This window comes from Geotrypetes seraphini, chromosome 10 (genome assembly GCF_902459505.1).
Source record: "Geotrypetes seraphini chromosome 10, aGeoSer1.1, whole genome shotgun sequence".
Classification (NCBI taxonomy): Eukaryota; Metazoa; Chordata; class Amphibia; order Gymnophiona; family Dermophiidae; genus Geotrypetes; species Geotrypetes seraphini.
Genome location: NC_047093.1, coordinates 8,512,618 through 8,526,806, shown reverse-complemented (window position 1 = coordinate 8,526,806; position 14,189 = coordinate 8,512,618). Strand labels below are relative to the sequence as shown.

The following is a 14,189-nucleotide window of genomic DNA, read 5'->3' as shown; positions in this document are numbered from 1 at the left end:
TGCTGGATCTGATAGAGGCTTACTTGTATATTTCCATATTTCCGGATCACAGGAAGCTCCTGAGATTCCACATGCTGTAGGGAACTACAGGCCGGTAAGTCTGACTTCTGTGGTAAGTAAATTATTGGAAACACTTTTAAAACAGAGAATAGTGCAACTTCTGGAATCCAGTGGATTACAGAACCCAAGGCAACAATGGATTCACTATAGGCAGGTCCTGTCAGACAAATCTGATCAATTTCTTTGACTGGATGACCAGAGAATTGACTAGAGGGAGAGTGCTAGATGTGGTATATGTAGATTTTAGCAAAGCCTTTAACAGTGTTCCACACAGGCCTCTAATATATAAACTGAGTGCCCTTGGTATGGGCCCCAAAGTGATAGACTGGGTCAGGAACTGGTTGAGTGGAAGGCGACAAAGGATAGCGGTCAATGGAGATTGCTCTGAGGAAAGAGATGTTACCAGTGGTGTTCTTCAAGGTTCAGTTCTTGGGCCTGTGCTTTTTAACATTTTTGTAAATGATATTGCTGAAGGACTTAGTGAAACTTGAGGAATGGTCTGAAATTTGTCAGCTAAGATTTAATGCTAAGAACATAAGAACATAAGCAATGCCTCTGCTGGGTCAGACCTGAGGTCCATCATGCCCAGCAGTCCGCTCACGCGGCGGCCCAACAGGTCCAGGACCTGTGCAGTAATCCTCTATTTATACCCCTCTATCCCCTTTTCCAGCAGGAAATTGTCCAATCCTTTCTTAAACCCCTGTACTGTACTCTGCCCTATTACTCCCTCTGGAAGCGCATTCCAGGTGTCCACCACTCGTTGGGTAAAGAAGAACTTCCTAGCATTCGTTTTAAATCTGTCCCCTTTCAACTTTTCCAAGTGTCCTCTTGTTCTTTTATTTTTCGAAAGTTTGAAGAATCTGTCCTTCTCTACTCTCTCTATGCCCTTCATGATCTTATAAGTCTCTATCATATCCCCTCTAAGTCTCCTCTTCTCCAGGGAAAAGAGACCCAGTTTCTCCAATCTCTCAGCGTATGAGAGGTTTTCCATCCCTTTTATCAAGCGTGTCGCTCTCCTCTGAACCCTCTCGAGTAACGCCATATCCTTCCTAAGGTACGGAGACCAATATTGGACGCAGTATTCCAGATGCGGGCGCACCATCGCCCGATACAATGGCAGGATAACTTCTTTTGTCCTTGTTGTAATACCCTTCTTGATTATGCCTAGCATTCTATTTGCTTTCTTAGCGGCTGTTGCGCACTGTGCCGTCGGCTTCATTGTCATGTCCACCATTACCCCCAAGTCCCTTTCTTGGTTGCTCTCATTCAATAATATCCCTCCCATCGTATAGTTGTACCTCGGGTTTCTGTTTCCAACATGCAATACTTTTCATTTCTCAACGTTGAACTTCATCTGCCATCTCGCCGCCCATTCCCCCAATTTGTTCAAGTCCCTTTGCAATTCTTCGCATTCCTCTTTAGTCCCAGCTCCACTAAATAGTTTTGTATCGTCCGCAAATTTTATTATCTCACACTTCGTGCCTGTTTCTAGATCATTTATGAATATATTAAATAGCAGCGGCCCGAGCACTGAGCCCTGCGGAACACCACTCGTGACCCCCATCCAGTCCGAGTAGTGGCCCTTCACCCCTACCCTCTGTTTCCTACCCGCCAACCAGTTTCTGATCCATCTATGTACGTCTCCATCCACTCCATGGTTCTTCAGTTTCCGGAGTAGACGTTCGTGAGGCACCTTGTCAAAGGCTTTTTGGAAATCAAGGTATATGATGTCTATGGGGTCTCCTCTGTCCATCCGTTTGTTAATTCCTTCGAAGAAGTGCAATAAGTTCGTTAGGCACGATCTCCCCCTGCAGAAACCATGTTGGGTTGTTTTCAAAAGTTCGTTTCTTTCCGGAACCGAGGTCAAACTCACTGGTCTGTAGTTTCCCGGGTCACCTCTTGATCCCTTTTTAAAGATGGGCGTGACATTGGCTATCTTCCAATCCTCCGGGATCATGCCCGTTTTCAAGGATAGGTTGCAAATTTGCTGCAGTAGTTCCGCTATCTCCTCCTTTAATTCCTTCAGAACCCTGGGATGGATTCCGTCCGGACCCGGGGATTTGTCAGTTTTAAGTTTTTCTATCTGCCTGTGTACATCATCAAGGCTCACTTCCATGGATGTTAATTTTTCTGCTTGATTTCCATTGAAGATTTGTTCAGGTTCCGGTATGTTGGTTGTGTCTTCGTTTGTAAATACAGACGAGAAGAACATGTTGAGTCTTTCTGCGACTTCTTTCTCCTCCTTCACCGCTCCCTTCCTGTCTCCTTCGTCCAGCGGTCCTACCTCCTCCCTAGCTGGCTGTTTCCCTTTAACATATCTGAAGAACGGTTTGAAATTTCGTGCCTCCCTGGCTAGCCTCTCTTCATACTCTCTTTTGGCTTTTCGAACCACACGGTGACATTCTTTTTGATACTTCCTGTGCTCCTTCTGGTTCCCTTCAGTTTTGTCCTTTTTCCATTCCCTGAATGAATTTTTCTTATTGCCTATCGCTTCCTTCACTATTTTAGTCATCCATACTGGGTCTTTTGTTCGACCCTTTTTGCACCCCTTTCTGAATCTGGGGATGTGCAGATTTTGTGCCTCGCTCACTGTGTCTTTGAAAAAAGACCAGGCATGTTCTACTGTTTGCCATTTTTTGGAAGTGTTCCTAAGTTTCTTCCTTACCATTTCCCTCATTGCTTCATAGTTTCCTTTCCTGAAGTTGAAAGATGTCGCTATGGTTCTCTTTCTGTTCGGTATGCCTACTTCAACCTTGAACTTGATCATATTATGATCACTGTTTCCCAACGGTCCCACTACTTCCACTTCCTTTGCAGGTCCCCTTAGTCCATTTAGGATTAAATCCAGAGTGGCATTTCCTCTCGTCGGTTCTCTAACAAGCTGTTCCATGAAGCAATCTTGTATAGCCTCCAGGAATTCTGTCTCCCTAGCGCATCTTGAGCTTCCAAGACTCCAGTCTATCCCAGGATAGTTGAAGTCTCCCATAACAACTGTGTAACCACTTTTGCATTCTCGCTTCATCTCGGCATCCATTTCTTTATCGCTATCTCCGGTTTGCCCGGGTGGACGATAGTATAGGCCCATCTTTATTTCATGCCCTTTCCTACCCGGTATTTTAACCCATAGCGATTCCAGTTTGTTGATCATCTCTGCTGTGTCCATTCTTGTCGATTGTATGCTTTCTTTTATGTATAGGGCTATTCCTCCTCCTTTCTGACCTGACCTATCCCGGCGATAGAGCTTGTACCCCGGCAGTGCTGTATCCCATTTGTTTTCCTCATTCCACCACGTTTCAGAGATTCCAATGATGTCTATGTCCTCTGCATTAGCCATGGCTTCTAGCTCCCCCATTTTGTTTCTTAAACTCCTTGCATTAGTATATATGCAGTTTAGATCCTGGCATTTTGTCGTCTTCATTTCTTTTCCCTGTGCTTCAGTCTTTGGTGTCTTCTCTTTTGCTACAATCTTTCTAACCTCCTCTTCTGGGTTAGTTGACTCCTGTAATTTGTCTCTTGTTTCTTCCCTGCCTTTTTTCCCCTCAGTATCTTCACGGGATACCTTCTTCCGAATCATCGACGCTAGGTCGACTGTCGGCTTTCCCCTTTCTCTTAGTTTAAAGCCTGTTCTATTCCTCTCTTGACGTTGTTTGCTAGAAGTCTTGTTCCCGCCACGCTCAGGTGCAGTCCATCTCTCCTGTAGAGCTTGCTCTTGCCCCAGAACGTTGTCCAGTTCCTCACGAAGTGGAACCCTTCTTCCTCACACCATCTCCTCATCCATGCATTTATTGATTGTAGTTCTTCCTGCCTTTTCACATCTGCCCTTGGTACCGGTAGGATCTCTGAGAATGCTATCTTCTGGGTCCTCATCTTCAGTTTCCTTCCTAGAATCTTGAACTGTTCTATCAGCGTGCCTCTTCTGTAGTCTCTCCTGCTGACATCATTCGTCCCGATGTGGATCATTACTGCGGTCTCTTCCGTCTCCGCTCCTTCCAGGACCTTCCCAATTTTGTCCACGATGTCCTTGGTTCTCGCTCCTGGGAGGCAGGTCACCAGTCGATCCTCTCTTCCTCCTGCTATGTGGCTGTCCACATGCCTCAATATCGAGTCTCCCACCAGGATCGCTGACTTTCCCTTCTTCAATTTTCTTATCGGTCTCAGGTCAATGTCCTCGGTGTGCTTAGCTCTCTCTTCTTCTGGGCATCGACTAGCCAATTTTTCCCCCTCGTGTGGTATTCTTCTGTGGGTGTCTTCTTTGAGGTCATCTGCTTCTTGCTCCCCCTTCCAAGTTGGTGTTGCATCATCTCTCATCTGGAGTTCGTTCTCTTCCACCCTCCTCCTGTATGCTTCCTCAATGAATTCCTCGAGTTCCCTGACTTCCTTCTCGATGTGTTTCTCACTCCTGAAGTCTTCAAATGCCCTGGTAGGGCATTTGAGCTGCAGAAACCTGAGGGAACAGTACAGTTTAGGGGTTAAAGAACTTTTGTGCACAAAAAAGGAGTGGGATTTGGGTGTGATAGTATGTGACAAACTTAAGGTGATCAAACAGGTTGAAAAGATGACGGCGAAAGCTAAAAGGATGCTTGTGTCCATAGGGAAAGAAATGGCCAGTAGGAAAAGGAGATATTGATGCCCCTGTATAAAAATCTGGTGAGACCTCATTTAAAATATTGTGTACAGTTCTGGAGACCACACTTTCAAAAAGGTATAAACAGGATTGAGTTGGTCCAGACGAAGGCAAATAAAATGATTGATGGTCTACATCAGGGGTCTCCAACCTGCAGCCCGAGGGCCGCATGCAGCCTAGTGAAGTATTTTGTGCGGCTCTGGTCGAGGGCGATGCAGTGTTTTCCTCTGCTGCCCCTGGGTGTTTACTGTCTTGCTGGCTCCCTCCTCTGTCTTGCTGCAGCGTTTGCACGTTTGTGTGGCCCCAGAAACATTTTTTTTGTCCAATGCGGCCCAGGGAAGCCAAAAGGTTGGACACCCCTGGTCTACATCATAAGGCATACGGGGACAGACTTAAAGATCTCAATATGTATACTTTGAGGAAAGGTAGGAGATGGTAGATATGAGACACTTAAATACCTATGTTTCATAAATGCACATGAGGTAAGCCTCTTTCAGTTGAAAGGAAACTCCAGAGTGGGTAGCATAGAATGAGGTTAAGAGATGATAGGCTCAGGATTTATCTAAAGAAATACTTTTTTACAGAAAGGGTGGTAGATGCGTAGCATAGTCTCCCAGTAGAGGTGGTGGAGATAAAGTCTGAGTTTGAATTCAAGATAATGGGAGACAGGCACGTAGGATCTCTTAGGAAGAAGAGGAGATATTGGATGCTGTGGATGGGCCATTTAGTGTTTTATCTGCCATCATGTTTCTATGTTTCAGCACTCCCATTCAGTTGGGCAATGGCCCTTGCACCTTTACCAAAGTGATGATAGTTGCAGTAGCACACTTGCTCAAGGCAGAGATTCAGGTGCATCCATACTTGGATGTTTGGCTGATCAGGTCTTTATCCAAGACCAACAGCAAGAAAGCAGTGGCAGGGGACTGCTTTGGTACATCCCACTGGTTCAAGAATCGTATGCCTTTTGCACTAGAAGGGAAGATTAGGTTCACATAACATAACATCGTACTTATAAATCGCATAACCGTAAGTTCAACGCGGTTAACAAAAGATTAAAAATAGCATAACCTAGGGATTGTTTAACTTAATTCACCAAGTATTTTGAAAAAAAGATAGGTTTTCAATTGATTTCTAAAGTGTTTATAAGAACAAACACTACACAGCAATGGTCTAAATTCCCTGTCATAAAGAGCAGCCTGAAATGCTAGTGTATATTCCAGAGATTTCTTGCTCTTACATCCTTGAGCAGATGGAAAATTAAACAAATGTGATTCTCTCCTATATTTATGGGATGCTATAAGGAATCTGTCAGTCATATAGATGGAAGCAATACCTCGATGATGATCTTTCTAATAGAAAGGCATACGAGTCTTGAAGGTCCGCCCTGTCATGTTTCAGTTTAGCCTGCTTACTATACAAGTCGTAAATGTATTTCGAGATGCTTGGTTCTTCTACTATCAAACAGGTCTGAAGAGGGATGAGATAACTCTATTGCAAAGAGGCACATGAGAGACTATGGGAACTTTATAGGTGTTAGTGCTGGTTGCACTCGGGTAGATGACTTGTTCATCTCCACCTTGATAATGTTACATTCCTGTTGGCATTGATTTACTTAATTGTAATTGTTTCAGAACAGAGCTGAATTGATTTTGTCAGGGAGTTCCCGATACCCCTCCTCTTTATTTCTCCTCTTTTAGAAGTTATCAACTGCTTTGGTACAAACTGAGGAGTTACAGTACAGACCAGAGATGCAGGAGGTGGAACTGAAAAATGTAGATGATGCCTTCTACACAAACTTGTGAGTAGAGGTGAATAACCCATTGATTGAAGACTCATATGCCTTTCCTCTAGAAAGAAGATTATTGAGGTAAGAACCTAATCATCCCATCTAGTACCATCTGCACTGTCTCAAGGTAAATCCACCACCTGGTTTCCATATTGCCCATAACAAAATGGGACCTTATTTCTTTATGCAGTATTTCAGTCTTCAGAGCTTTCAGTCTTCAGTATCACCTGATTTAATCCTTCAGACTGTGGTGGTGCTGTTGAGCTGGGAGCTTTTGTAGCCAGTAGCCTCCCTGTTACCAGCACCACTGTCAGTGCTGCTGTTGTCTGTTCTGCATCATTTTCTTACATCTGTACATTCAAATTTGTCCTAGGTTGCGAAGGAGTTTGGCTTCCGCAATAATGGGTTTTCTATATATATAAATAGAAACAAAACAGGAGAGATTACAGCCGCACAAAACAAGTCACTCAATCTGCTGAAAATCAAGTAAGTAGTTAATGGAGCAGAAAAAAAGGGTGGGGTTTGGTGGGGGGGGTGTTTTGTTTGGAAGCTTCTATACTGCTACTAATGATTGGGGAATCAATTCAGAGTGGTTTACATGAGCTTCTGTAATGGTGTTACAATACAGAGTTAGTGCTTTCTGAGATGGTTTTCAATACAGACACATTTACACCATAGTCAATCATCCTACGTATATAATACTAGTATTGTGTACTATGTTTATAATAAATCCTACTTATATGCACACAATACCTGTATCATGTACTAGAAAGTCTATGAAGAGGATGATCTTTATCCCTTTCTTGAACTTTCCAGTGTCCTTGTTTAGTTTTAATTCCTTCAGAAGGGAGTGCCACTACCTTGGAGTCAATCACAGAGAACTTTCTTGTCCTAACGCTTTTGTATTTGATGTCTCTGAAGAGGTGCGTGCCAGTGAATGGTGCTTGGGGAAATTCCTTTTATTTTGGATCAGGTGCTGCTGTTCTTCTCCTGTGACATGTAGAGTTAATTGTTTACTAACACAAATATTCACAGTTTCTACCACATAAGCATTTTACTTCTGACACTGAGGGTATTAATGATACAGATTTCAGAGGGAGAAATATTCAGCAGTGACAATTTGACATCGTTTTCAAGTCTTCTGTTAGATGTGCAGTAATGTATTTGCACTTCTATGCCATGTTTCTAATTTTAACTCAAAGTGTTTTATGACATTTCTCAGATTCAAGCATATTGCACTCCATCTAGCTCTATAAAGATTAGTGGGTTATAAATAAAGTGAATTATTTAATGCAGCTTATTTTCCCCATCTGAGCAAAATACAAATTAATCTTTAGAACACCACTCTGAGGTTTCCTCTTTGAATTTACCTGGTATTGGTCCTGAAACTGTGCCATAGCAGATGCTTTGTGTGATATCTCTTTTATAAAATGGGGGCGGGGGTGGGGTGCAGGAAGGGTTGCGTTCTCATTAAACTTATCTCTGCAGAACTTGGAGCCATGGTTTTCTTTCCATTTTTCCACTCTTTGCTTTGAAATTAGTTCAGTTTTCACAGTTACATTTAGGCATTAAGTCACCTTGAGTTACTATTGAAAAGCTGGGAGCAAAATCCAATAGTAACACAACTTAAACGTAACCAGGAAAATGGAATGAAGGTTGAAAAATGCAGAAAACCCCCCAAAAAACATGGCTCCCAAGTTCTGTAGACACAAGCTTGGCGAGAATGCAACCCTTCCTCCACCACCCCCAGTTTATAAAAGAGCTGAAATCACACAAAACATCTGCTACAGCACAGTTTCTGGACCCAACACCAGACAAAGCTTCCGATTAGTCTTCTGAGCAGATTACGAAATAACGGCCCTTTTTACAAAGCTGTGGTAGCGAGTTCCAGTGTGGCAAATGCAACAAAGCTCATTCAGTGGGACCCTAAATCTTTAGAAAGCAAATGATGGACGGGGGAAATAGCTGTGTTAAATAGTTCATTTTATTTATAACTACCGTATTTTTCGCTCTATAAGACTCACCTGACCATAAGACGCACCTATGTGTATTTTTCTTGGTTTTTCCTCCTCTACACATAGGTACGTCTAGTGTTAGGCAGCCTACAGCCTACCCCCCCCCCCCCCCCCCGGTACCTTTTTTTAATTGCCAGTGGTTTTTTAATTGCCTCCGAGTTCTATTCTTTTGCGGGCCTCTGCAATCTCCCGTCCTGCATGTCTGTTGTGGGCTCTGTCTCCTGCCGGTTCATGTGCAATGTTATGCACACATAGTAGCAGCAGTTGAGAGATGAAGTCAGCCTGGAAGGAGCCATGGCCACCGAGTCTTCTCAACCTCGACCAGGACCGATTGTGCTGCTCAGAGCTCCGCCGCTTCCCCAGTGCAAACAGGCAGCAAGTCAGGAAGTCTGGAGCGGAGCCTGCAAAGAAAACAAAGCGCCGCGGAAAACGCGTGTTGTGTCACTTCATCTCCGTAGCGCCTGCATGCCTACGAACATGACCCCTCCTTCTGCCCTCCACCAATCGGAAGGCAGGACACCATCACGGCCCCACCACTGAGAAGAAAGGGGTGGAGACGGGCGCTAGACTTCCAGCGATTAAAAAAGGTGTGGGGGGGGTAAAAAAAAGGTGCGGTGGGGTATTCGCTCCATAAGGAGCGCTGGACTGCCAGCGATTAAAGAAAGGTGCGGGGTGGGGTATTTTCTGGTGTCCTTTTGTGACTGCCACCTCCAAGTCACCAAGGTAACATTCCTCCTCTTTGTCATCTGTAGTGTCAGGAATTGAGTTGAAAGTGAGTGGGCTTCTTACTGGCATCACTGATGGTCTGTTTCTAGCTCCTAGTAATAATTTGAATGTATTTTCTTTCCCCCCTATAGACATGGCGACATGTTATTCTTGTTCCCCTCCAGTCCTGCTGGGTCATCGTCTGAGATCATGGACACTTCATCAGCGACCCAGGGGTCACGACCTTCAAGTGCCCCCCAAGTGGTGGAAGATGATATTGATCAATACTTGATCAAACAGGATGGGAAGATTTACCGCAGTCGTGATGCGCAGCTGTGAGTTGACTAATTTGTTTTTCAGAGATACAGAAATGAGTTGCTGAGCACTTTAGCAGGTTGGTTTAGGTGGGGAGAAAAGATTAAGCCAGATGGTGACCAATACAGTAATGCTGTTCTACGAAATAAAAAATAAAGAATTGGATGGGCAGATAGGACAGAGACTGAAGGAGTAAGTGGGCTGGTTCTTGCTGGAGACTGGAGGATCGTGCTCCAAGGGTTTATATATATATATATATATATATATATATTTTTTTTTTTGTATTTATATAGCCTAAGTGGTTTACTTTCAGGTACTTAAGCATTTTTCCCTGTCTGTCCCGGTGGGCTCACACTCTGTCTAATGTACTTAGGGCAGTGGGGGGGGGATTAAGTGACTTGCCCAGGGTCACAAGGAGCAGCATGGGATTTGAACCCACAACCTCAGGGTGCTGAGGCTATAGCTCTAACCACTGTGCCACACACTCCCACTGTAGGAGCTATGAGAGAAGGTGTCCATCACCCATATGTGGCTGATTAATGCTGTTTGTCTTTGGAGAACAGATCTTAAGATCCTGGTGGGGTCTGTCTGGATTATACATCATTTGATTATCCTATTGTGTGCTCACTTTGAAAATGTTAAATCTATCCAGACATCCAAGTGAGATCAGATTCCCAGATTTAGTTGTGAGAGCAAAGCAGGTGCTGATGTCCCATTTCTTCATCTTTTATTTTTAAAGTGCCATTTTATTTGTAGAGACCTACAGGGGCATACAATACATAGATATAGTGTTAAACATATCAGCACTAAGAGATTACGTTTATAACAGGGTGACTATTTTATAGACTGTTAGGTGCCTCTATGACCTTATAAAATAGTAGTGCAGACATTACACTTGTTCAAGAGTGGCTATAAATGTGCATGTTATTTATAAAATGCACTTGTAAATTGTGACTCTGTTCCCGCTGCATCCTACGTCCCCTTGAGGCACCTACTGCAAAAGTATTTGCAGGCTCCTGCTTGGTGTGCTTGCAGACATGACCTGATGTTATAGGAGCCCATTTACATGTGCAAAATAGGATCTTAGGCACAGAAATGATTTATAAAATTACCCTTCACATGCCTTAACCAGTGTAGCAAAGGTCATAAAGTTACACAAAAAAATATTAAAACTCTCTTTAAATGGAATCGGCTGAACATGAAGATGCCAACCTGAGAAATCTGCACAGCCTTTCCTCATATCTGCTTTCATTGTACATCTTGTCACAGTGATACAGAAAATGATGACAAATAAAGATCCTCGCAGTCCGTCTAGTCTGCCCACTGCTCTGTGCAGGCCCCTGTCACCCATGTTTAAATGCTGGTTGCGAAGTCGCCACTTGAGAATGACACAGGGACAAACATTTCCCCGTCCCCATGGGAACTCATTTTCCCGTCCCAGCAAGTTCTTTTTATGTCCCTTCCCCATTTCTACAAGCTCCATCCTCATCGGCACAAGCCTCAAACACTTTAAAATCATAAGTGTTCGAGGCTTGTGCGGATAAGGCAGAGCTTACAAGAATGGGACAGGGATAAACATAGAAATAGACGGCAGATAAGGGCCACGGCCCACCAAGTCTGCCCACCCCAATAACCCTCCCCTACCTTTCTCTGTGAAGAGATCCCACGTGGCGATCCCATTTTGACTTAAAATCAGGCACGCTCCTGGCCTCGACCACCTGCAGTGGAAGATTATTCCAGTGATCAACCACCCTCTCGGTGAAGAAGTATTTCCTGGTGTCACCGTGTAGTTTTCCGCCCCTGATTTTCCACGGATGCCCTCTTGTTGCCGTGGGGCCTTTGAAAAAGAAGATATCCTCCTCCACCTCTATATGGCCCGTGAGATATTTAAACGTCTCGATCATGTCCCCCCTCTCTCTGCGTTCCTCGAGTGAGGATAGTGTCAAAACCTGCGGGGACATCCCTGTGTCATTCTCTACTCTAGAAATCAAGATGTAGTTAAAGTGAGCCAAGTAAAGGACAGTCAAGCCATTGTGACATCATTGATGAGGTTGGTTCTTATTGGTGGAATGAAGCATTATGACATCACAATACCAGCTCTGGTGATCAGAGACTGAACTTCTTCACACTTTTTATTTATTCAATTTTCTAGACTCTTCTCCCAAGTAGAGAATGACATGGGGACAAATTTTTCCCTGTCCCCATAGGAACTCATTTTCCCATCCCGTCCCCGTGAGTTCTTTTCCTGTCCCTTCCCCATCCCTGCAAGCTCCATCCTCATCTGCACAAGCCTCAAACACTTTAAAATCCTAAGTGTTCAAGGCTTGTGCGGTTAAGGCAGAGCTTACAGGAATGGGGCGGGGACGGGGAATTTGAGCTCCTGTGGGGACTGGGAAAAATGTGTCCCCGTGTCATTCTCTAGCACCACCATGCCAGCCATATAGGCAGCCAAACGATGGGGATAATACTTGGAGTCTTGGTTATAACCACGCATTGCTGACAGTGTACGGCTTTCAGTCGAGATGCCTTCCCCTTCCCCTTCCCCCTAAGTTGCACAATGCTCCCCCCTCGCAGTATGTGACAATAAAATGATCTAACGCACTGGAGATGTTGAAACTTCACCTGTCTTGCCATTTGAAGGAAAATGAAATGACCCTTCCCATAAGTGGCATTTAGTGGCAAGCTTGGTTGGCTCACCCAGAGCTCTGGTCATATGTCCAAATTCTGTGTTGACCTGTCCAAGCTTCTGACTGTTACTGCAGCACTTATGCTTCATCTCTTTTCCTGCACTTTCCACAGGTGCCGCCATGGCCCGCTGGGGAAATGTGTGCATTGTGTGCCACTGGAGGTAAGATTTACAGCAGAAAGAAGACGGTTGTTAGCAAGTCGGTCTCTGTCTCTGAGTCTGTCTCTGTGTTTCTCTCTCTCTCTCTCTCTCTGTCTCTCTCTCTGTCTCTCTGTGTGTGTGTCTCTCTCTCTGTCTGTCTCTCTCTCTGTCTGTCTCTCTCTCTGTCTGTCTCTCTCTCTGTGTGTCTCTCTCTCTGTGTGTCTCTCTCTCTGTCTGTCTCTCTCTCTCTCTGTGTCTCTCTCTCTGTCTGTCTCTCTCTCTCTCTGTGTCTCTCTCTCTCTCTGTCTCTCTCTCTGTCTGTCTCTCTCTCTCTGTCTGTCTGTCTCTCTCTCTGTCTGTCTCTCTCTCTGTCTTTCTCTCTCTGTGTGTGTCTCTCTGTCTGTCTCTCTCTGTCTGTCTGTCTCTCTCTCTGTCTTTCTCTCTCTGTGTGTGTCTCTCTCTCTTTCTCTCTCTGTGTGTGTGTCTCTCTCTCTTTCTCTCTCTGTGTGTGTCTCTCTCTCTCTTTGTCTATTTCTCCCTCTGTCTCTCTCTTTGTCTCTCTCTCTTTCTCTCTCTTTGTCTCTGTCTCTTTTTCTCTCTCTGTCTCTGTCTCTCTTTTTCTCTCTGTCTCTGTCTCTCTCTCTCTCTCTCTCTCTCTCTGGAAGAGGATATCCTTGCCTGATTTGTCTCAACATATGATCCCAGTCTGTGGTTATAGAAAGCTTGGTTTTTCATTTGCTACCTGTCCACTGAATCTGCTGTTTATTGGCTGAACTTGTACCTGCTGGACTGTAGAAAAAAGTTGCATTAGTAGCATGGCTGAACAAGTTAGAACATAAGAACTGCCATCTCCGGATCAGACCTTCGGTCCATCAAGTCCGGCTATCCGCACACGCAGAGGCCCTGCCAGGTGTACACCTGGTGTAATTTATAGTCCACCATATCTTTATATGCCTCTCTTAAGGAGATATGCATCTAGTTTGCTCTTGAAGCCTAGGACGGTCAAGTTTCAAGTTTATTGGTTTTTGATATACCGATCATAAAACAAATATCTGACCGGTTAACAATTAAAAAAAAAAAAATTTTTTTTTTTTAAAAATAAGAGTAAGAATTAGTTATTGGTGTGTTGGAGAAATTAGTGAAAACATATTAGACATATACAGACAAACATGACTGTGAGGGAAAAAAAAGGGAAGGAAGGGAAAAGTTACATAATATAAGAGGAAATGAGATAGAGGGAGGGGATAGGACATAAAGGAGAGGGGTGCTTGGTATAAGAGTTATGCGCAGGAAAACAAGAGAAATTTAGTACTAGAGTGAGTATATAAGTGATTAGAAAAGATTAAGATTTATTAAAGGCATCTTGGAATAGGAAAGTTTTAAGATTAGTTTTGAATTTAGTTAAATTGATTTCATCCCGAAGAAATTGAGGGAGAGAGTTCCATAGCGTAGGTGCTGTTATGGCAAAATTAGTCTTTCTTGTATAGTAGGATTCTTTTAGGGAGGGGATGAAAAGGAGTTTTTGATCCGTAGATCGTAAGATACGGGGAGAACTTTGAGGAATTAGCAATTTGTCTAAAAATAGGGGCAGATGAGAAAGTTTGATTTTGAAAGAGAGTAGTAAGATTTTATAAATTATACGGTGTGTGACTGGGAGCCAATGAGCCTCCTTAAGAAGCGGAGTAACGTGCTCGAATTTACCTGTTTTGTAAATGAGTTTGATAGCGGTGTTTTGTATAATCTGCAAACGGCGTAGTTCTTTTTGGGGTAGTCCATTTAGTAATGAATTGCAGTAATCTAAATGGGAGATTACTAAAGAGTGAATAAGGGTCTTGATCGAATCGGTATTTAGGATGG

General features: G+C 43.8%; 1 protein-coding gene across 1 annotated transcript in view; it reads left to right on the top strand.

The window, feature by feature from the left end:
- The window catches only part of NPLOC4 (NPL4 homolog, ubiquitin recognition factor), a 93,541-nt gene that overhangs the window by 22,932 nt on the left and 56,420 nt on the right, over positions 1-14,189 (top strand). Inside the window, exons 3-5 of the mRNA XM_033961064.1 lie at positions 6,844-6,956; positions 9,343-9,525; positions 12,305-12,353. Coding sequence (XP_033816955.1) covers positions 6,844-6,956; positions 9,343-9,525; positions 12,305-12,353 — 345 coding nt within the window. The remainder of the gene's footprint in view (positions 1-6,843; positions 6,957-9,342; positions 9,526-12,304; positions 12,354-14,189) is intronic.